General features: G+C 38.2%; 1 protein-coding gene across 1 annotated transcript in view; it reads right to left on the reverse strand.

Moving 5' to 3' along the window:
• LOC128855578 (uncharacterized) overlaps positions 1-24,952 on the reverse strand; it is a 79,960-nt gene extending 55,008 nt beyond the window's left edge. Inside the window, exons 1-2 of the mRNA XM_054090588.1 lie at positions 24,546-24,952; positions 11,365-11,995 (exon numbers count right to left, since the gene is read on the reverse strand). Of these exons, the coding sequence (XP_053946563.1) occupies positions 11,365-11,407 (43 nt within the window). The 5' untranslated portion in view covers positions 11,408-11,995; positions 24,546-24,952. The remainder of the gene's footprint in view (positions 1-11,364; positions 11,996-24,545) is intronic.
• Between the last annotated feature and the right edge of the window lie 181 nt (positions 24,953-25,133).

Raw genomic sequence — 25,133 nt, forward strand, 5'->3', positions numbered from 1 at the left:
CATCTCATTAGCAATGTTCAGGCGATGCTGCTTTTGGTCGAAATTGAGCAGTTTTGGTACGAATTTTGCGGCGCCTCGTCTCATACCCAAATCATTGAATAAAATCGAATGGCACGAGCCAATCGATATGTCTAGGTGCTCAGCAACTTCTTTAACGGTGATTCGATAATTGGCCAATACCATTTTCTTCACTTCCTCAATGTTTTCGTCTGTTGTTGAAGTGCTCGGACGTCCGGCACGCCGGCACGCTTTTCGTCGTTCACATCTTCTCGGCCTTCTGAGAACATTTTGTACCACCGATAAACGTTGCTTTGGTCCAAAGTAGCTTCTCCATATGATGCAGTGAACATTCGAAATGCATCCACGCACTTAATTTCGTTTTTTACTCAAAATTTGATACAGGTTCTTTTTGATTCATCGTTTTGAATAGGTAAAAATCGAAGACGAGCCGAAACACGTGCAAGCACAGCAGCTGGCAACAATTAACAGGTCATTTAGAAATTTAAGGCATTCTATGACTGTTTTTGACGAGTGTATTATGGATTCTAGACGCAAATTTCAATTGTGGATGATACTATGGTTTTTATCCTCCCTCTTTTATAGCCGTGACTTTCGCCTGAAATACACTGCAATTATGAGGTAGGCGAAATGATTGTTTAACACCAAGTTTAACAGATTAAACTCCTGCATCCACTTTATTATCTAGTTTTGAGCAATCTGTGGAGATGGTAATAGCTGTTTCATTAACAATAAATCCATTATCGCATTGCCTTTTTGAAGGTAATACCGTGATGAAGGATTTATTTAAGTTAAGGTCCTTTGGTCGTAGAGAAATCCATTGCATTAGGAATATATATAAGTGTTTTTTATGAGGAACTTTCTCATGGCAGAAATACACTCCAAACCTCCGAGAGGCGACCGCTATTAGAAAAATATTTTTCTTCATTTTGGTCTTTCATCGAGACTCGAACTTACGTTCTCTCTGAATTCTGAGTAGTAGTCAAGCACCAATCCATTCGGCTACGGCGGCTGGAATATAGGAGAATTTACCTAAAATTTACGAGTGCCCTCTACATTTTGTTCTGAGTATATCGATTTCTCTTATTCTGAGAGCTGACTTGACAACTGCTTGTATGCCGAATTGTTCTATTGGTACTTGGTTGATCGGACAATTTAGTGCTTCTGTAGTTGCAGTTCTGGGAGCCCCGCAGATGCAAAGGCTGGCCATCCATTCTACATATTCCATAGTCTTTTTGATATATTTCTTATCTAAAGACGGTCTTACTTATACTGTACGATTGAACGAATTTTGCTTAATCACCTGCTGTACCTGAAGGAAGATTCACTTAGTTTTACAAAAAAACAGGTATGTATACACTTTTAATGTAAAATATTACAATATTTTGAAACGTTTGAATGGAAATTAACTCTTTTTTATATATCTATTGGTCTAAAACTGCTTAATTTAGAAACATATTAGACTAGAATTTTTTTTGGCTAGTACGCATTGGCATTTGAACTGGATTTTTGCTGCTTAGAACATTGCTCTGCTAAAAGTAACACTTCCCAATATTGAAAAAAAAAATAGAGCGTGAACTGGTTGAATCTGGTGAAAACCTTAAAGATACCTAAATCTGGGTGCCGAAGGTAACGAAAACGCAGATAAACTGGCAAGAGGGGGATCTGCCATGAATAACGCTCTTGCAGAATCGGTATTCACACCATTAGGTGCAGTCAATTATACAAAATAATTAAATAAAATACCTCCAAATGGCGGATTGTGCTTTCCATCTACATCTACCAGACGAAAGGTCCTATGGATCTACACGGCTATGATAAGACCCATTATCACCTATGCATCAGTGGTCTGGATGAGTAGACTCTCTCTAGTGGGAGTCAGGAGGATCTTATCTAGACTACAACGCACTGTGGCCATCTGTTGCACCGGAGCTTTTCCGATTACTTCAGGTCCGGCATCAGATGCTCTGATTGGTTTACCACCACTTGATGCTTTCATCCAAGAAGAGGCCTTGAAGGCCATCTGCAGACTGAAACACAATGGGAACTGGTACGGCCCTTGTCCGGCATTGGAACACAGAGAAGGCATGGACATCGATCCAACGATTCTCTCTATGCCCCTTGACTCCATACCATCAAGAGTCGTACTTGAAAAGAGATACAGTGTAGTGCTACCAAGGCTAGTTGTGGGAAGACTCAGAAAATGAGCCCGGCAAACACTGTTTTCGCATTTTTACGGATGGCTCCAGCACCGAGCATGGCTCCGGCTCTGGGGTCTACGTGGAATCCAGCGGAACAAAAGTGCACTTTGCTCTTGGAATGCATGCATCAGTGTTTCAAGGGGAGGTGTATGCAGTTCAAGAAGCGATGAACTTTGTTGTGAAAAACGATGGAGAGGCAGATCTATATGTGTCTGAGCGACAGCCAAGCTGCGCTTATGGCCTTAGACAGCCTCCAACCACATCAGGGGTAGTCAAGTCCTGTAAATCCAGGCTGAACTATGTCGGTAGACATAATAGCCCGATGCTAACATGGGTCCCGGGACACGAGGGTATCGCGCGTAACGAGACCTCTAACTCCTTAGTTGAGATGGGCTCTGAGGCCAACTTCTTTGGCCCAGCGCCCGTTTTGCCACTCCCTTCTGCGGCCATCACAGCCACGGCTAGCAAATGGGTAACTACCACCCACAAGCGAACTTGGCAGGCTGAGAGAGGCTGTAGATGGATTAAACTGATGTTACCTGTCATGTCCGATCGACTGTCGCAAACCCTTCTGTCATTAAGCAGAGGGGAGTGCAGACTGCTGGTTGGACTGATAACCACTTTCTGTGGGCAAAGCACATGGAAAGGTTGGGCATCTCAGACAGTATACTCTGCCCAGCTTGTGAAGAGGAGGATGAGACGGCGGACCACTTCCTGTGTGTCTGTCCCGCCTTCGTTCGAATCAGGTTTGAGATCTTTGGCACTGATTTGTTAAGAAGCGACCATCGTGGCTCCTTGGCACCACAAGATCTACTCAGATTTCTTCGGAGATCGGGTAGATTTAAAGAAAATTAAAAGGAAATCCAAGTGTAGTCCAATGGAGTCAATTAATATCTGAGTGTTGCACTTGCTAGTTGTCCCGACAAAAAAAAAAAAACTAGACGAAATGCTAAATCAGCAGAACGTTAGGGCCTACCTACAACCTCAAGCAATCGTCGACATTAATAAGCATGAAACGACGGGACGCCAGGAGACTAACGGCAATCATAACTGGCTTTTGGTCTATCGGAGAACAAGCAGCGAAAATGGGTATCCCACACAACACATACTGTCACAGTTGTAAGCAACCGGAGGAAAAGGAAACAATCTTCCATTACCTCTGTGAATGCCCCGCCCTACGGAAGGACAGAATGTTAACCCTGGGCCAACCGCTGTTTCAACTTCCTAAGCCAACTTCCTGTTTCCTTGGAGCCGTTCGAGACTCTGGGTTAGACGTCAACAACCTAATAAATTTTATAAACCGCACAGACTGGTTATAGACTGTTAAACAAGTAGGTAATGAGGATACTCGTTTCGCTAGTTTGATACTGGAAGAATCACCACTTGAACCAACCAACCAACTGGTTGAACTGAAAAGTGAAGGTAGCATTTATTCCCTGCAGGGTATTTACATATAACACACAACTGCAATCACATACGCTAATTATTAATCTAAGAATTATTGGGAAAGCACTTAGCCTTCTGATTAAAATACAATCTATCAAAAAATTACTAAATATGTAATTATAAAAATAAACTATAAGCCCTTTACGCTTCACTGGTATTTACTTGAATTTCGTAAGCCTTTAATCCACATAAACGTAATACCTTTTCCATGCACCTTTTAACTATCTTTTCTACATATTTAAATCGAAAGCATCAACTCTATTATAAATGCACCAGATAAATCTGACCCAGAAAGTTTTTGCTGCCCTAATTAAAAATACATTCAAATTTGGCAACCTTTTAACCTGCAAATACGAAAGCTGGTGTAAAAGTGAAAGCAAGAGATTAAATGTTGCTTTATTTGCATGTGAATAATATTTAATGGATAAATTATTGTCGATTAAAAAAAACTCTAAAATAATAAAAGCGAAAAGTGAAGCAGAAATACCTGGGAGGTGATGTTATTTTGCCACACATTTCCAAAATCTAGACTAATGATTAAAAACTCGGCTCACTTTCCGGCACTAAAAAGTCTATTTTGCTTGGAAAAATTAAAAAAAAGTTATAAAAATGTTAAAAGAATCGAAGGTCTTTCACTTTAAAAATTTTTTATCTAAATTTTCTACAACAATATTCAGTAAGTTTGAAAATCCAGATTGTCTACTGCTTCTTAAGCCCCTATTTATCTTAAGCAACAGCTTTTTAAGTGATTATACCCCAATTTATTGAAAATGAGACCGTGGTATGCTTTCCTCATATCTTTAACTTTGCCTGCAGTTATTCTAGAAGTAGCCCATCTGCCTTCCGCATCAAATTTGGTATAATTCTCGTAATATAATACATTCCACTGAGCTCATGAAGGCATGAATAAGATTAGATATTTTAAATATTTTTTCATTGACCCTTCTTCAGCTCTGTCTTGTCACCCAGCATTGAGTCTCCTCCATAATCAGCTATTTGGTAGTTCAATGAAGAAGAGTGCCCTCGTTATGAGTTATGAGGACTGAGTTTGTTCAAAAGCACAACATGTAAGTTCCCTTATTTGGCAGACCGTCAGCACAGCGTTCCAGATGTATATTTAACTGCATCCGCGAATCAAAGCTTTTAAAAAATCAATGCCAATTTTGAGCCACTTCCAACCTACACTTTATTTAAATTTCAAATTTAATGAGCTACAATCGTGCATACTAAAAACTCTTCTAAAAATTCAGAGTAAAAAGTTAAGAATTTTGCGTTTATTTTTTAATTTGTGCAATGGCGTGAGGAATGGAGCAATCTAGAATGCATTCAAGGAAGTTTGACGGATATTTTCTTTACTGATGGGTTCAAGAATGAAACAGGGTTTGGAGCCGGATGGTACTTAAACGATACTAATAAGTATCACTATGCTAATGGGAACTGTTTTCCAAACGGAAGTTTTTGCCATCCTGGAAATAGCCAAATGGATAATCGAGAGGAGATGGGACGGGAAACAGATTGGAGTTTTCGGTGACAGTCAGGCTGCACTGCAGACACTGGAGAACCCCAAGCAAACCTCAAATATTGTTTCTAGAATGTAAGAAGAAGCTTAATTCTGTCGCAAGACAAAGCCGGCTTATACTTATATGGGTTCCAGGACACTCCGGTTTTCAAGGAAAGGAAATTGCCGATGAATTGATCAACCGTGGATCAGCAGTTCCCCCACAGGGACCAGAGCCAATAATCGGAATCAGTCCCGCAGGAATCAAGAATTGGATCCACGATTATGTAGGCAATCTACATAAAGAGCGATGGTCCGGTCTGGAACGCTGCAGAACTGCAAAGTGTTTTGTGGCAAGTCCGAACTGAAAACTGTCAAACTTTCTACTAAAACTTAGAAGGAAAGACATTCGGTTGATGGTCGGCATCATTACGGGACACAACCCATGGAGCCAGCATATGCCCACCATTGGAATCATCAAGGACCCAGTATGACTGTCATGCTTGGAGGAGGCGGATGGCACTGAGCGCTTTCTCTGTGAGTGTCCTGCCTTTGCTTGAGCGCGACTACGGGTATTGGGTTCCGATGTCATGAAAATGACTAATATTCGTTCTCTAAAAGTATAGGATATTTACAGATTTGTCAAAGAATCTGGAAAATTCTCACAGAAATCTGGAAAATTCTCAACTATCTCTATCTCTGTCTATATTCTTTCCTATCTCTTTCTCTGATACTTTTCTCCTTCCCTCTTTGACTATCTACCCCCTTTCCAGAGTTTTAAATACAATGGGCTTTTTAGCCTGAGTGTTTTGGGAACCACCAAATCTCCTGGTGCTCCTTGGCTCGACCTTTTCAAATTTCAATTTCAAGTAAGAAGCAAATAAATGTCACCGTTCGGAGGCAGATAGTTTTTTATGTGAAGCTTTACCATGACAAAAATAAACTCGGAGGTTTGCCATTGTCTGCTAAGGAGCGTCCGCCTTGGAAAACACTTTTTCTAACATTTTGGTGTTTCATGTAGGAAGATTCGAACCTGCGCATTTCCGAATGGTAATCACTTACCAACTCATTCGACTACGGCGGCCGCAATAGTTATTTATCACATGCTTGGTCCTGCCATAAGTTCTGTTACAAGTCCGTTATATGTAGATATGAAATTATAATACTTTTTTAATGATGTTCATTTTATTTATTCATGTAAATATTAAAAAACAAATTAAATTTTCATACGAAATGGTCATCATTTGCTTTTACACAAGCCTTCAAACTATTAGGGCATTCAGCTATTGCAGCAAGCGAGGTTTCCATGGACATTGACGTCGCTGCTCGAACCGAAGATTATTTGAGACTCTCCAAATTTCTATGCGGTCTTCGACAGGCTATGTTCTACTATTCTGATCCCAAACTGTAATCCAATGGATTCAGATTTAGACTGCCAGATGGCCTATTTTGTGCGGCTATGAATCCAAGAATATTTTTTTTAGCCACTGCCGGGTGGTTTTAGCCTTATCAGAATCTTGCTGAAAAATTCAACGCTCTACATTGAAGAGAGTACAGCTCAACTGCTTCTCCACGCCTTCTAAGACATCCCCATAGTACAATTTGTCCTTGGTCTTAACCCCTTTCAACTCCTTTACAAAACATTCCCCACCAAATTCTTACGGAGGCTGGATGGTGGCTACGTCGAACAACTTTTGGCCCTTTGAGCAACAGTTTTTGCGTCTTTAGAAGTTTTATCAAAGATTTTGTCGTTTTGCTTATTAAAAACTGCTTTAACAGTGAAAATTTTCTCATCTGTGAAAAGAATATTTTCATGGCCGTTGGCTGCGTGCCACCGAAGAAGCTGCTTGCATTTGTCGAGTTTAATTTTCTTCAAGCGCGTATTCAAAATATGAGCAGGTGTGGAGATCATCTCTAGTTAGCCTTGTCATGGATCTGGTCGATACATTAATTTCCCTGGACATGATTTTCTGCTTTCTAAGGGGATTTCTGCGAACTCTTTCTCGTACAGCTTTTATGGCTGCGCTGGTTCGCACCACGCGAGAGGAACCACTTCATTTTCTGTTTGGAACTTCAGCCGTTTGGGAAGAACGATTGATTGTGCGGTAATCAAACATTCACGAAATATTACCTTTTTTTAACAATTCGTAAATCCCACTTGCACTCTGTAATGCAATCACTGCAATGCGATTTTTCTTAGCTCCCCACTCCATTGTTAACTAGCGAAATTTGCCATGACACTGAGCAGAATTTATGAGTAGACAATGCAAAGGAACAAAAGTAAAAATAATGGAACTTTTTCCCGCGAACTTACTCTCGCCGTATGCATTGTAAAATTTATCACAGAATTTATGGCAGGTCTAAGTATACAAAGGGTTTTCCAATAAGAGGTGTTATTTTGATATTCAATCAATAGGTTCGTTGCTTGTGTGGCACATAGCGCCATCTTGTTGAAAATAAACGTTGTCCAGATCAATACCATCCAATTCCGGCCATAAAAAACTGCAAATCATCTCTCGATAGCGCAATCCATTCACCGTAACTCCAGCTTCATTTTCGAAAAAGTAAGGTCCAATGACTCCGCCGGACCATAAACCGCACCAAACAGTCACACGTTGCGGATAGAGAAGCTTTTCAACAATAACTCTTGGATTTTCTGAGCCCTAGATCCGACAATTTTGCTTGTTGACGAAGCCACCGAGGTGGAAATGAGCCTCATCACTCAAGATGCTTTGTCGATGGAATTCCGGGCCATTTTCATGCATTTCAATGACCCAATCAGCAAAGACACGACGTTGTTGATGATCGACCGGCTTGATTTCTTATGTTAACTGGACTTTATAAGCCTTAAGACCAAAATTTTTACGCAAAATACGGTGTAATGAAGTTTGTGGAATGCCTAATTTCAAAGAACGATGAGGAATGGACAAACCTGGGTTTTCTTCAACACTTTCGGCTACAACCGCAATATTTTCGGCTGTTCTTGAGCGACGTGCAGGGGTTTTATTCTTCACCTCACTAACTTGTCCCAACAGTTCGCATTTTTTCACCAATTTCTGTAGTGAAGTATAGAGACAAATACTCTAACATTCAACTCATGGAAGCCGGTGTACCTCAGGGTAGTGCACTAGGGCCTGTTCTATATGTACTGTACACAGTTGATATTCCCTTGTCTGCAAGTCGATACTTGATAGCAACCTTTATAGATGACACCATCCTATTGGCAACTCATAAAACCTTAGAAGCAGCAAGAAACAAGTTACAACAGATTTTGAACAAAACACTAACATGGTTTAATGCTTGGGGTATACAAATCAATAGTGGCAAAACAATTCATGTAGTTTATTCTAACAAGAAAGTAGGACACAAGAATCTGACAATAAACAATTCACAAATCTCGATAGATACCAAAGCAAGATACCTTGGAATGACTATTGACTCCAAACTTCTCTGGAAAGAACATATCACGTTGAAAAGAAATGAGGTAAAAAACAGATTCCGGCAACTATACTGGCTACTTAGCAGGCGCTCGAAACTGTCATTGCTGAACAAAACCCTTATATATATTACAAAACTGTGATTGTGTCAATCTGGGCATACGGCATAGAAATGTGGGGAACTGCAAGTAAAAGTAACATTGACATTATTCAACGACTACGAGTACAATCAAACATACTCAGAACTATAACCAATGCTCCTTGGCATGTCCCAAATGAAGATATTCATCGCGACCTCAACATCGATACAGTAGCAGAAATCATCCGCAAACGCAGCACAAATCATATTGCCCGTTTAATGAACCATACAAATACTGACATGCGATGGCTCCCATCAGCAGAAAGGGCAAACTCCAGGCGGCTCAAACGACCAACCCCAACTCAGCTGATAACTAGAATAATTCAAAGCTACACTTGTAAACTCACACAAAAACTTAACCAAAATGTAATATTGATAATGATTATTGTTATGAAAACCATTTATAACAGGTGGCGCTAAAGTAATCCTCCTATCAGAAAATGCTAAAAATTTTGCGATTGGCCCCTAATGTCAGTTCTGTTTTGACATTTGTGTAGTAAACACATGCGAAATACACGTTGATAAACAATGTTATGCTACTCTGCTCCAGAACGCGGAATATTGCTGATTATTTATTTGGCTAATAATCGGTCGGTGACTTTGGCACAACGTGAATTTCGTCGCAGATTTCCTCGCCGTCCAACGCCTACTGGTGAAACACTGCGACGTTTACCACTCGCCTCGAAGATACTGTCACAACATGAGACGCTGCCAGGCGTGGCAGACCCCGGAGTAGCCCTCCTGCAGAGAATATTGCTGCTGTAGCCGAGGATGTCATGGAAGCGCCGCCGACATCGACCAGACGACGTGCCACGCAAATGGGTATCAGTCGACGGTCTTTACAGCGAATTTTGGTAAAAGTTTTGAAGATATTTCCGTACAAAGTTCAGACGGTACATCAGCTGTTAGCTGCTGACCTCCAATCGCGTCTAACATACGCTCAAGTCATCCTTAATCACCACCAAGAGGAAGATGATTTTTCATCAAAAATAATCATGAGTGATGATCCCATTTCCATCTTAGCGGGTACGTAAATAAGCAAACTTTACGCTTCTGGGGCACTGAAAATCCGCGTGTAACCCACGAAGAGCCATTACACCCGCTCAAAGTCACTGTATGGTGTGCTGTTTTCGCTGGAGGAGTAATCGGACCTTTTTTCTTCGAAGACGTCGCGGGCCAAACGGTTACTGTGAATGGTGAGCGCTACAGAGCAATGATCAACGAGTTCTTTTTGCCGCAACTTAATGAATTGGGATTGGAAAACTTGTGGTTTCAACATGACGGTACAACGGCACACACTGCACGTGCCACAACCGATATGCTGAAGGATGCATTTCCCGGGCGCCTAATCTCCCGTTTTGGCGATTTGCACTGGCCAGCAAGATCGCCTGATTTGACCGCTCCAGACTTCTTTTTGTGGGGCTTTTTGAAGTCGCGGGCTTATGTCAACAAGCCTCAGACTCTTACAGCTCTTAAAGACAATATCCGTCAAGAATGTGAGGACGTATCGCCGGAAGTTTTGGCCAAAGTGATGGAAAATGCCATTAAAAGGGCTCAAATGGCAATCAACTGTGGCGACGGCCATTTACATGACATCATATTCTCGACTTGATGTAAAAAAAATTAAAAGACCAAATAAAAATAATCCACAAGGAGAATCAAAGTTTTTCATTTTTTTTTTTAATTACAGCCAAAAAACATCGCAAGGTTACTCTTGCGCCACCTTTTATATACATAGAAATTAATTAAAATTAAAATTGTTAATATATTCCTGAAGCTACTGGTGTCTGATTTAGAAGTTTGCCAAGCTACAGCTGTAAACTGCTAATAAATTTAATCCACGCTTGCATATACAAAAACTAGAACCAAAAAGAACTCAATTTAAAATGCATAAAATTTCCAGGCTCAGCAAGAATGTTAATTTACAAATCAACATTGGTCGTAACGGGAAAATAAATATGTACTTATGAAATGCGTCCCATTCCAGTTCACGGCTATGGCTTATGGATTTGATTACTTTTATACTTTTTATCCTAATCTTGAGTGTCATCAATTCAGCGAAAGTAGTACGTTTGTCTGTGTGTGTGTGTGTGTGTGTGTGTGTGTGTGTGTTAAAACAAGGAATCGTATTGTTTTGCTGATTATTTTCATTTTACTGCCCTCTTCTGAATTCATTTTCATTTAGATTTTTTTTCATGTTTTTACGACCAAGATTACAAAAATGTCTGCTCATTTCCATGCAGAACTTTCTTCTTGAAATGTGCAGCTGGGTATGAATGAGTATTTGTGTGTGTATGGGCGTGCGTGTGTATGTGCGCACAAATCTCGCTAAACCCCCATAAAATATCATTTGAAATCCCAAGGACATTGCTACATAAATCCAAGTCATAAGAATTTCAACAGCACACAAAGTTACCGAAATAAAAACAAATAAATAACAACAACAAAAAAAGAATAAAAATAAGAGAAAACAATCAGTATGTAAAAGTATAAAAGTGGGATTGAAAAGGGCAATAAAATAAGAATGCCAAAAATTCAAATATGAAGGCATTACATTTGTTTTTAATTAAAAATGACAATAGCAACAAAAACAAGAAATACAAGTACACAAAAGCTGTAACTTACCCGCGATTAGCAGAATAAAGCAGAGCAAGAGCTCAAAATCCATGTTGTTTGCGGCTGTGACGAATTGTGCAGACAACGGGGCAGAGCGAGGTAGTGAATTTGATATCAAATTTTCGTTGGTAGGGAAAATTTTTTGTCTACAAGGCAGATTTGTCCTCTGTTGCAGCTGCTTGGCGACGCTGATGACGGCTGCTGGGGAAACGGCTCTTTTTGGGTATCCACTGGTGATTTGATATTCGATTGTATTTTTTTTGTTGCAATTTTATTGCCGTTAGCTTAAATGTGTTTTCAGTCGGAAATTTGTTCAGTAGGCTATTTTTAGTTTTAAAATTTGTAGCACATTTTTTGAGGTTGTATTGGATGCAATGTTTGGATTTCTAAGTTTTAAATTTCAATTTTAATTTATTAATTTTTTAGTAACGTTGGACATTAGTGGTTTTTAACCGAATTCAAATATTTAGCTTAGAAGTTTTATATATTTTAGAATCCATTTTAATAACATTTATTCAGAAATTGGAAAAGATATTTTCTCCACTTTCCCTGCTATTTTTGCACTTTCACTCATTATCCTCTTTGATTGCTCATTCCAGTTGATGGCAGCACATTTTGATGAAAATTGAGTACGTCAAACCTGAACAGGCATTTGAAAAATTTACTATAATTAGTACAAAAATGGAATATATATATATATATAATTGACGCATACACCCTTTTTCTAGGTGTTTGGCCGAGCTCCTCCTCCTATTTGTGATGTGCGTCTTGATGTTGTTCCACAAATGGAGAGACCTACAGTTTCAAGCCGACTCCGACTGGCAGATATTTTTATGAGTAGCTTTTTCATGGCAGAAATACACTCGGAGGTTTGCCATTGACTGCCGAGGAGCGACCGCTATTAGAAAAATGTTTTTCTTTATTTTGGTGTTTCACCGAGATTCGAACCTACGTTCTCTCTGTGAATTCCGAATGGTACGAGTAGTCTCGCACCTACCCATTCGCCTACGGCGGCCGCCGATTGCTAACCAAAATAATTGGGGAGAAAAATACGATCATTGCAACATCTCCTCTCGCGTAAATTCATATTCTTCCTCTTTCAGACCTCTTAAGATTCATCATCAGACTTCAAAAGATTCACGGAAGACTGATCTCAAACCAATTCTTCAGTCTTACCATCCATATAATATCTATGCTATGTCTCTAATCCATCCATTATAATCTATCCGCGTGTATTGCTATAGTCTTCCTTACTGAATGCTTAGACCTGTCACATCCGCCAAAAATCCAATCTTATCTAATCTGACATCTCCTCTGTTTTTCCAAATAAACAACAAGCTAAGCATAAAAAGCAAAACACTTTCTGCTAAGTTTAGTAGTAAAGGACAGCTTTCTTCTGAGATGGTTGCATGGCGGAGAGAATTCAAGTGATGAGGCAAACATCAGCCGATAACTAGTTCTCAACGATTTTGAGGGAATCAGCTGAGTGGCTGACGTAGCTGGGGTCATGACAGCGGTTTGCTTACGAAAAAACGAAGATTGTGCTGGTGACATTAGAATAAAATAAAGTTGCTATTGCTTACCTATGTTACTTCGTTGCCGTCTGAGCAACTAGGAAAGCCTACGAATCAGTGTGAAATCAGCGGGCGCGATTTTGCTGTTGAATCGCCTATGAAGTGACAGCTAAAGTTAATCTCACCTTGCTTCATGCTTGGGATGGCCAAAACATGTAATCTATCATTCTTGTAATGCAGTATACAGTGATAAAGGGGTCTATTTTCGTTCTGTGCAAACGTGAAGTGAAAAAAAGTTTTCGTTTTCACATACACTTTTAACTCTGGCTTTTCACGTTAGATTTTTTTGCGATTCTCCTTTGTGCCACGATACAAGTATTACGGCGTCACTGTAGCCATGAAACTATGCAAGTGTGTGAATCGAAAACAAACATCAGCTAGAGTAAATGTAAAGGAAATATATCGCGAATAAAAATTTTGCTTGATTTGGGGCAAAGAATTCGTGATAAGGGAAGGAAGACAATATTTTTATTAAATTAATCCTATTTTGAAAATAATTTAATATTTATAGAAATTTGTTGAGAGTGCTGAGACGCTTACTCCGTGATGTACAAAATCCCTTTGGTATGACTACAAGTGAAGCGGTTTTATAGAGGCTTTCAGCCGTAGCTATATGTTCCCAAGGTGAATTCAGGTCCAGGTGTTTCTTATTTAAAAGGTCGTTAAAATGCTTACGCCATCTTTCTAAAATCTCTTGATGGTACAAAAAAATAAGACTATCTGAAGGATAGGAGATGCTGCCGCCAATCGAATCGACTATCGAATCTCCCTCCCTGAACATAAAAAAAGTGTTTTCTTATAGCGGGTGCCCCTCGGCAGGCAATTGAAAACCTCCGAGTGTGTTTCTGCCATGAAAAAGCTCCGCATAAAACCATTTGCCGTTCGGAGTCGGCTTAAAATTGTAGGTGCCTCCATTTGAGGAATAACATCAAGATGTACACCACAATAGGAATAGAAACTCGGCCAACCACCTAACAGAAGTATATGCGCCAATCATTTATTTTTTAAAGAATAAGATAGAGCAAGGAAGCTTGAAAAAACGGGGATAACAGAAAGTGAACTTGCAATTGCCATGTTGAAGTATAGAGTTTAACTTGAACGATTAATTGAAGTTGTTGGAGAATTCCATATTCTGACAGTATAACAAAAAACATGTTTGAGTTCCCTATTTTTGATATTTTTGAATATAAATAGTTCCAGTGCGTTGCGACTGAACTAAAAAAAAAAAAATGGTTTGCGTTTCCGATTAAGTTAAGAACAATTAAACTATTGCGATGCGTTAGGTAGTTTTCAAAGCCTATAAATTCCAGAATACGAACCACTTTGCTAGTGGGAGGCTGGTCCAGAACAATGAGAGACTCAGTTCTCTGCTCATTCCTTCCTGGGAAGGCCTGCCTAGTTATCGCACAAGCTGGCTGCGTGGTCTAGTCCATCTACCGATCGCTCGCGCATTGTAGACCGACTTAGTCCAGATCTTGCTTGGATTTTCAACTTTAATTGGAATTCATCTTCAGGCACTCTGGGCTGTGCAACAAATTTTTATTGAAGAAGCACCAAAAATTACATTGTTTTATTAAATTTTTGCGATATTTTTATTAAAAATAATTAAAAAATTAATAAAAATAAATAAAATTTTTTAGTCGTTAATCCTTTTGAAACAAATTTTGTTGGCATTTTGAAGCTTTGTTAAACGATGAATGAGAAATTAAAATATTGCCAGTTTAAATTTTATGCCAACGCCAATTAATGCATCAGGAATATTGTATTGTATATTTGTTGTACACCATTTGTGTCAGCTTCAATCAAAGAGTTAAAGTGCAGCCTACTCAAATATGCTACGAAAATTAATAATTGCCTGCCCATATCAACGCAGCTGCACCGCATCACGCTTAGCGAAATATCAACCTCGCCATTGTTGATGCGAATAAATACAATAAATTTTATAAGCGCTTGCTCTATCTGCGCTTACAGCATTCGGGTGTGTGTGCGTGCGTGCGTGTTTGTGTTTGACATTGAGCGGATATGATTTCAATTTTGTATAAGTATAGTGTGCATGTGTGTATGTGTTTGTAAAGTGAACGTACACGCACAAAGGTAACAGCTGTTAGGCGCCTACTTTCGTATTTGGCTGTGTGTAAGTCACGCTTTCCGCAGCGGCGCCGAACGATTAATGCTTTTGTGCTTATGGATCTATTCATATGTGAGTGCGGTGGAGTGTGGGCTCTCAATTTTTTCGCCTTATGTGAGCTTGCGAAAACGTTTTCTTGTACATATTTGCTTCCTATATAAAATTTTATGTATGCAAATGTGTGTGTAAGTTCTCTTTATGCTTTGCATCTGCCATTAGACGCTTCCGCCGCGCGAAGTTTATCACATTCAGTCGTCAGCTTCGTATGCAAATAATTAATTTACATAGGATTACATGGCATTGCCGAAGGATTATTTGTTTTTTTTTTCGTTTTCGATTTTTAAAATGTGTGTTGGTGTGTGTTTGGTTAAGGATGTATGTATTTTTACATTGCAAGTTTAGTGATTTTCGCATGCTGTTGTAAGTTATGCGATTTGATTATCACGCCACAAGACTGCCTTACAAACTTTCGAAGGTTATCGTAGAAAGAAACATCTTTTGTTAGAAGCAGTTAAAAGTTTCTCGAGAAAATTGAACATTGAATGGAGCTTTGAAATTCAAATTAAGGTGAGTTGTGACGAAAACATTAATTAAGGCAATTTGGATAAAAAATAAACAGACCGTATGGGTAAAGGTTTATGTACTATATAAAGTGTGGTTCAATTTCAAGGGCCGATGTTGAATGTGAACCACACCTTCAACGACACCAATGGACTTCTTTCTTTGGGGTTATTTGAAAAAAAGGTGTACCTCGATAAGCCAGCAACAATTCAAGAGCTAAAGGATGAGATAATTCGGCACATTAACAGCACAGAAGCTCAATTATGCCTTGGCGTCATCGAAAATTTGAACCATCGGATGGAGATGTGCCGCCAAGACCGTGGTGGCAATTTGGCCAAAATTTTATGCCATAAGTAAGTGAACCATACTGGTATCAACATAATAAAGAGAAAGAATAATAATTAAAAAAAAAATTGTATTTTATTCAAAATCAACACCGGCCCATAACACTTAAGCACCCTTTAGGTAAGGAACTATTTGCATTTGGTGGTCTTTGGAGGTGTGCCGCCGAAGCCGTGGCGGCCATTTGCCCAATATTTTGTTCCGTACGTAATTGAGCCGTACCAATATTATCATAATAAACAGAAATGATAATAATTTCTTTAAACAAATGTATTTAATTCAAAATCAACACCGGCCCTTGAAGCTTAACCACCCTTTATAAACCTCTGCCTTCACTGGCGACTCCAAGATGGAATCGGTAATCGGAGTAGAGGTTTTCTCTAAATCAGCCAATTTATCTATTTCCTTACAATTGCCGATTACTTCTAGTGTTTTTTCAGATAGAAGTCGAGCCTGCGAGCAAGCAGGCATGAAAAATGCTTTGAGAACGAGGGAGCAAGGGAGATATTAATATTTTGCCGCGATGGATCGCTACAAAGCCACGAAATGGGTCTTATCTAAAACAAAAAAAAAACAAATCGCCATCATACGAGCACAGTAGTAGTAAAATAGTGCAAGTCGCTTATTAGAGATATACTCAACCACTTCCACCTCAACAATAATAACAAGCCGCGATTAAGGCTCTGATGACGCCATAGGGCAGATCCCAGCTCGTCAACTCCAGCAAGGAAGATGTCAGATCTTCTGCGTGTGCAGGTAACATTTCCCTGATCTGGGTTCCAGAACATAGAAACATGGGAGAAATAAAATTGCTGATTAGCTTACCAGGAAGGGGACTAAATTGGTCGCAGAGAACTCCTACACGATCATTTGCATCTTCCTGATTGTTGTTAAGGGGGAATTGTATAACTTATTTCTCAGGAAATCGTATAAAAGATGGAGCCGCATTTCCTCGCGTGTTATTTCGAAAACGCTATGATGCCAATGCAATAGGCTGAGGACTCAGAAAGTTCTGAAAACTCCATATCATACGAGTTTTCAAACTCGTAACTGCATTTACCGGTCATTGGAAGATCGGCATTCACGCGGAAATGCTTGGCTTATCATTTAATCTCCATCGCAGAAGCTGTGGGGACTTTTCAGCGAAGAAGACTGTTGAGCACTTTCCCTGTAAATGTCCGAGTCTGGCAGCTAAGCGATTAAGGTCGCTGGCAATGCGCCAACCTAAATCCCATCAACCTTTTCCATTACATCAACAGCTCTGGCTGGCTGTAGATATCTGCCTGTTGGGGGTCTCATAATGGTATCAAAACGGCGCTTTAGTGCTACTTGGGGAGTGCTCGACTCGTATTTCAACCATTTCATCTGCCTACCTAACTACGCATACGAGTATATAAAGAATTAATTGATAATATCGGCAAAAGTTATTTAAATAATAATATTAATCATTATAACGTGATGTGGATTTTGAAAGCCTTATACTTCATAGATAACGGAGTAACTTAAACACTTGAGGTCTTTGGCACTGATGTGTTAAGAAGCGACCATCTTGGCTTCTTGGCACCACAAGATTTACTCAGATTTCTTCGGAGATCGGGTACATTTAAAGAAAATCAAAAGGGAATCCAAGTGTAGTACAATGGACGTAATTAATGTCTGAGTGCTGCACTTGCTAGTTGCCACGACAAAACAAAAAACAAAAAAACACTTAAACACTGTACTTTGTGACTTGAAAAAATTAGAAAACTTAAGCCAATTTTTAGGGAGTTGTTCAATTTTGAAAATAATCCGATACGAATATTTGAGAAAGCTTTATTTTACCGTAGTGATTGATATCTCGTTAACTATAGGTAAAACAAATTAAAGTTGATGCTCGTTGTCAAGGTGATATTTCGCACTAAAAAACTATTTTACTGTTTTTTGTTTGTTCTATTCAGTTGTGAGTTACAGGGTGTTAACAATGGAGTAAAAGAGAAAATTCGATTTGATAAAGACAAAAATGATAATTAGGCGTGTATAATGTAACAGCAAATAACGCGCAATTTCGGTTTTGGTTTGGTCGAATCTCTTCAGATATTCCTGATGTTAAAAAAAATGCGATAATCCAGAAGCTAAAGATTGGCCAAACAACAGTTTTAAACCGTTCGCGAAAAAATAATGGATATCTTCTTCAGGCGTTAAGCAAAGGTTTTTGCCTGCTGATGTACGCTGCTGGCATAGCCATATTAGCTGATAATGTCCAAGCACAGAGAGATGAAAAAATTGGAAGATTATCTACTTTAATCCTCGGAATTTAGAAGTTAATTGACGAAGTGAGATATTAATATATGATTTTCAGACTGTGAGTAAAAATGGTGAAGGCAGAAAATTGGTACTTAGAAAAATTAGTTCAGAATTTTTTTTACCTAGGCGTCGTTCTAATATGACGAAATTGTTGCTTAAAGAAAAATGTATGTAAATTTATATAAATTTATAAGTACATTACAATGTCCTAAATGCATATGGGAAGCAAAACATGACAATTTTTATTGAATTTAATTTTTTTGAAGGATTTGGTTTCACAGATATTTATATAAGATTATATAAAAAATGGAAATATTTAAGTGAAAACTATGCACTAGATGTTCATTGCTAAAAATTATAAAAAAAAAATCTGTCAAAAATATCTGGTTTCAAAAGTAAATACCAGAGCGCACATCGACAAGGAAAAGTATTTATGAAAAAAATTATCTAAAGAAATCCAATTTCAAAGGTGTTCTTTGGGATGTGATTTGAAAAAAAAAATTTTTAGGAGTTTCAAAACTTAACCACCTAATTTCTTTCCTCTTAACGGTAAATAGCTTTTCCTACTTTTGAAGATTAAAAGAGAAAAAATGGTAGAAATTGGTAGCGGTGAGTAAAGTAGAAGCTATTCACACCGAAAGAAATGTGCCTCTGCATAAAATTCATTTAAAAATATCTGGTTTCACAAGTGTACATTAAGGGCAGGCGTAGAAAAAGAAATATGTGTGGGCTTAGTGTGAAAGCTGACTAGTCCACATTCTGGGTCACACCCTATTCCCTTTGATTTCGTCATCATCAATTCGAGGATCCTCCCTCTCTTGCTCAACGCTTATATTTTTTCTTATAACATATTTTGCCTTTCGCTCATTTGTAGTTTTCGCAATTACGACTTTGCTCTTCGTCATGGCTTTCCGCACAATTTTAGTACACTCGCACTGCCAACAATAAAACATACATAAAAACCAATTCCCGTCGTTTGCGCGATATTTGACCTCCACTTAGCATCAGGCAAGGGCTAGCGGAGCAGAAAAATGTTTAGACAAGGGATAATCGTAAGGAGTTTGAGAGTAGTCTCCAACGCATTGCCACTTACTTTGTTTTCTTAATTAAATTAAAGAACTTTTATAACCGCATTATTATTTCTTTTTTTTTTTGTTACTTTGAGCTAGTGAGACTAGCTACTATCAATCAAAATACATAAAAGAAATTTTACAATTCGACACCATATTTTTTCCTTATAATGAGAAATAATATTTCCCAATTTTATAATTTTTTTTCCGCCAAGTCAATTCGATGAGAAAATATGGCACATTTATTATTCTTATAATGTGTAAAGAAGAATTGATAATTCAATGGGGAATTTAAATATGAACATACGAGCATGCCATTAAAATGTCTTAAAATGTTTGCTATAAGCAAAGATTTTTCGGTCAACATTTTTTAGGTCAGAAATACACGTTTCTTGATCATTAAATAGAGCGACAAGAATCAATATGAGCCGCATAAATATAGTAGATATTTCTCTACACAAGCAGATTGAAAAGTATGTGGCTAGAGGTAAATTAATAAACTAATTTAAATTGATAATTCCGCTCCTTAGCAAACTGAGCCATGCTCGCGTATGGATAAAGCCGTCATGAACCGTCAGCCATCTCCTTCAAGGATTCCCGTAGTTATACACCACGGCCATGAATTTATTTGAAAGAGACATTTTCATCATAAATGTGGCAAGTGAGAAGCATACAGGCGAGTAAACATAATAATCAACATATATCATAGTAAGCAGACAAAAGAGTTGGCAAGCGCACCACGCGACACACGAAACAACAAACCAATAGCGCGCAAAAGTGAAGCATTTCAACAAGAAAAAACAACGAAGAGAAAAGATGTACACTGGGCGCATTTGACGTTAGACATTGAAAAGGAAAACTTAATATGGATAACAACAACTTTTAAATTAGTGGGTTAGCTGAAGCCACAGAAGCCAGCGGTCTGCATGGCGTATACGTAACTTTTTCGCTCTATCTATCACTGTAACACTCGATGGGTGTAGAAGATGCTTTAACGTTGCGGCTCTTCGGATGAATCTTGTCTTTGAGGGCAGTAATATGTGGACTTTATTTTATATATGTCGAATGTGCGCTTAGAAACATTGAAATTGCAAGGTGTTTCTACTCCTTTTTTCATTGAGGTTGATAAGCGCCTATAAACTGGCAGCAGACATGGCGGCTGCAGTTATCAGAGCAATGAAAAACGTCATTGCCATGATCTTCCCCTTACTTCCCTTGGTAAAGAGCGAAAGTTTAACTTTTAAATAAGCAGCATAACACTATGTTGGGGATAGTTGTGAAGAAATCAAAGGGCTAGACCACTAAAAACCCTTAAACCGGAGCTGGATGGGATCATACCCTTCGTCTTCTCTGCGTTAAGTTTTAGCGCAGTATTTCGTATTATTTTTTCTAGTTTTATAAATGCACTCTTTAATTCACATCTGCCTTTCGCCATAATAAAAATGTTTAATTTTCAAGCGTTCAAGAAATTAATTAATTACAGATCTTGCAGAATCTTTGTAGTTAATTGTCAACTCATTTGCTTGCTTAACCAGAAACATCTTCTCGGCACAATGGAAAGGGGCAGAAAGAAATTAAAATGGTGCGCAAGGCGGGAAAACCAGGCGATGAAGTAAATTCTTATCGCCCCATCAGTACTGTTCACACCAATATATCGTTCTGATATATTTAAATAATTAAAATAAAAAACAATTTTTATATTATTTTAAAGTATAAATAAACTGTATGCCAAGTTTGAAAAAAATATATTGACATCTTCATTTTAAATAATTTTTATGAAAATCAGGCAAAATATGGCCGTTTACAGGTACCTGTCCCCCTAATGGTTTTTATTGAACGCAAACAAATAATTCCGAAACGTCAGTTTGGTTTCAATAAAGAGCATTCGACAATTGATCCATGGATCCATAGGCTGGAAAAATACAAACAGCGCTCGACCAAAAACAAATCTGTTAAGCAGTTTTCCTGGAATATCTCAAGCATTCAACTAAATGTGCCACCAAAGTATATTCTTTAAAATAAAAATAAAATTACCACTCTTGCAATACCTCTTTGCTCCTTAAATTATATCTAAACCAACGGGTGCTCTACGTAAGTGACGAAAACGCAATCTCCAATTTCCAACAAATTAAAGCTGGGACCCCACAAGGCAGTTTATTAACTCCAACCCGGTACCTAATTTTTACAAACGATTTGCCAACTACAAATGGTAGACTAATCGGCATTTTTGCCGATGACACAGCAATTATGACAACAGCAGCGGATCCCGGCAAACCCTTGCCTATGCTCCAAATAAGCATAAATAAAACCTCCAAATGACATCGAAGCGGGCCACTGCAAGTGAACGAAAATAGATATTAACACGTCACCTTTCCCACAAGAAAAAACCACCTGCCTACAAATAAACTTAAATCCTAACGCAATCCCGCAATGTGAAACCGCTAAATAACTAGGCAGTCATTTGGATAAACGGCTTGCGTGAAAAACGTATATCTTGGACAGAGGGAAAGCTCTAGGATTAATAACTCGAAATGTGTACTGTGATAAAATTAGTCTGGAATTGTGGAATCCAACTGTGGGGCACACCACCAAATTGAAACTTGGAAATTTAGCAGTTTTTTCAATCTAAGACCCTACGCACCCTAGTCAACGCTCAATGGTAGATACGAGACAAATGCCCAAACTCATCGGGACCTAAACATCCCTTCAATAAAAAAGGCATTACAAAATTTAATCAGAGATAACCGAAATCGACTTCAATTGCATTGAAATGAACTGGCCTCTCTACCCGCATGCCATCATGATGCGACTTTTTAAAGTTGAAAAGAAGAAACATCGATGCAGCCCATCTAAGAGCGACCTATGAAATATTGAATTTCCTTATATATACAGGGTGGGCCATATAGTGTTTGCTTTTTCAACCACCTATTTGTTTGAGAATGGTAACACAAATGACATGTCAAATGTGTTCATAATTTACTTAAAGGTTTGACATTTACGAAATGGGACACTAAACGCTTGAACAAAATTTGGAAATACTGAAAACCTATTTCCAAAGTGGTGAGTCTTCTTCTTCTTCCGCGGTTACAGTAAATGGCGAGCGTTACCGTGCATGCTCAACGAGTTTTTGTTTCCAAAAATTGAAGAGGATGACATGGACGACATTTGGTTTCAACAGGACGGTGCAACTTGTCACAGTGCCAAAGTTACACTCGAACTTTTGGCTACCGTTTTTAAAAACCGAATAGCCAACCGAAACTGCGATATCAATTGGCCGCCTCGGAGCTGTGATTTAAGCCCGTTGGACAATTTTTTGTGGGGAGCCGTTAAGGACAAATGCTATGCGAACCATCCAGAGACGATTGATGCTTTAAAACATGAAATCAAAGTTGCCATTCATGAAATTTGAGCCCAAACAATCGAAAATGTGCTTAAAAATTGGGTTGATCGAATGGTCTACTGTAAAGCCAGTCGTGGCAGTCATTTGAACGATATTATTTTTCATTCATAAATGAAAATGTTCAATCTTCAAAAAAAAAAAAAAAGTTTGAAAAAATTCGTTTTTTTTCATAGCCGATTCAAAAAGCAAATTTTATATGGCTCACCCTATATATATAATTGGCGCGTACCACCTTTTCGGGTGTTTGGCCGAGCTCCTCCTCCTATCTGTGGTGTGTGTCTTGATGTTGTTCCACAAATGGAGGGACCTACAGTTTCAAGCCGACTCCGAACGGCAAATGTTTTTATGAGGGGCTTTTTCACGGCAGAAATACACTCGGAGGTTTGTCATTGCCTGCTTTCTTTACTAGAAAGATATATCACAGGAAATATACCTTTAGCAATACAATCAAAGACATATTTAACATAAATGTAATCAAATATTTGTAAAATCTCTCCGGAATTATAAGTGAATTTAAAACGGAATACAAAATAGAGTTTACTATAAAAAAAAAAAAAAAATAATCGTATTTAGCATTGTTTGTTAGTCACTCGTTTTAAATGCTATGTAGGTTCCTTCTAAATGAGCTTGAGCGCATTGGCCCTGCAACATCACTCTCATTCCATGTGATTGTAAGTTACAATTTTTTTTTTGTCGCGACAACTCAGCAACAATTAAATCCACTGTACGACACTTGGATTCCCTTTTAAGTTAAATTATTTACTGCCTAACGGCTGGTGTAATTTTTTATGAAAGGAAAGAAAAAAAAAAGAAACAAATAATAAATTATTCAATTTTTTGCTATTGAACATCTAATACATTTCAAAGTAGTAAGTTTTGTAATATAAAATTTGCTCCTCTTTTATAATATAACTTTCAGTTATTTCTGCCACTGCCAATCTGTTTAATCTGTTTCATGTTAATTTCGTTTTCTGTAACAAACAAAAAATACCTTTATTGGTATTACTATTCTGCTTACTGCTAAAAATATTTCTGCTTTATGTAAGCTTTGCTTCACCCACATTTTTTTATGCTTCCTAACTTCCACTTCCCATTTTGTGTTTCAAGCTCACTCACTCAAAAAGGCTTTTAAACTAATATAATTATCCTCTTTTTTCTTCATTGGACTAATTTTAGTACTCGTAATTCTCTCTCTTTCTCTAGCATGAACATCCACATAGTTGGGCATACAAGGATTAGTTGCAAAAGCCCACTGCTGTGGCTGTCATATGACTATAAAAAAAATGTATACAAATAGTTTTGTTGGAGCTTAGTGTTGCAGTGGTATTGTTATTGTTGTATTTCTCTTTGTTATTGTCTAATGTTGTTATTTTTTGTTATTGTCTTATTTTGCTTTTTGTTATTGTAAATTTTCTCAGCGTCAGTGTAGTTAGCGTCTATGGTGTGGCATTTCGGTTTTGCTGCACCATAGCACACAAGGCAACACTTACTATTACAACTACAAAAACTATATATTAAAATACACTGTTTCACAATTACAACAATAAGAGTAGCGTTTATTGTTTGGCAGTATTAGATATAGATAAGTAAATCAAGCATTCACATTACGCACTATCTCCTTCTCCATCCTTCCGCACATTGCATGATAAAAAAGGTTTCACATGCGTTTGCATACACCAACACAGCATTTACATGCAAAGGAAATTGGCACAAGCACTGAAAAAAAACACTATTCGATTTGCTTGCTTAAGTTCATCTCTGTTAGATTGCCTATTTTTAGGCGTTTGCACGTGCCAACAAGAATTTACTTTTTTCATATTCCCGTTATTTACCTAGCGAACTATATTTGCCGCAACTGATAGTACATCGATAAATTATTCGGCTTTAATTGACATTTGACATTTGATGATTTATTCGCTGTTACGAGTTAAAGCACGCACCCACCCACACAGCGGCAAAACGATTCGATTCCGTATAGTATTTACACGTTGTTCACGACTCATTAATTATTTTCTTTTCTATGGCACCGCATTAGCGCAAAGAAATGAGCAAATGCAGGTTTAAACAAGCGCCGCATTGTTCATGTGATGAGTTGAATTCGATTTTTCACTTGCGAGCAAATTTTTTACTTCATTTCAGTTTCCATATTTTGTTTTTTTTTTCCTTTTTGTTATTTCACTTCTATTTCGCCCTTTTGCTGGCGTGCACACACAGTCTCCGTCTTCATTTACTACACTGTTTCAAGTTTATGAACTGACTGAAGTGTCAAATGTGCTGAGTTGCTGCTCCAGCTGTCCTGATTGAGCATCCTATTTAGTTACTGGCCAACGAAGTTGGCCTTCGTCTTATCTCGGGGATTCGTTTCATGCCATGCATTCATTCGCAATTGCTCGCCTGTGAGGTTTTTATCAACTTTTCAA

The sequence above is a fragment of the Anastrepha ludens genome, chromosome 2 (genome assembly GCF_028408465.1).
Source record: "Anastrepha ludens isolate Willacy chromosome 2, idAnaLude1.1, whole genome shotgun sequence".
Classification (NCBI taxonomy): Eukaryota; Metazoa; Arthropoda; class Insecta; order Diptera; family Tephritidae; genus Anastrepha; species Anastrepha ludens.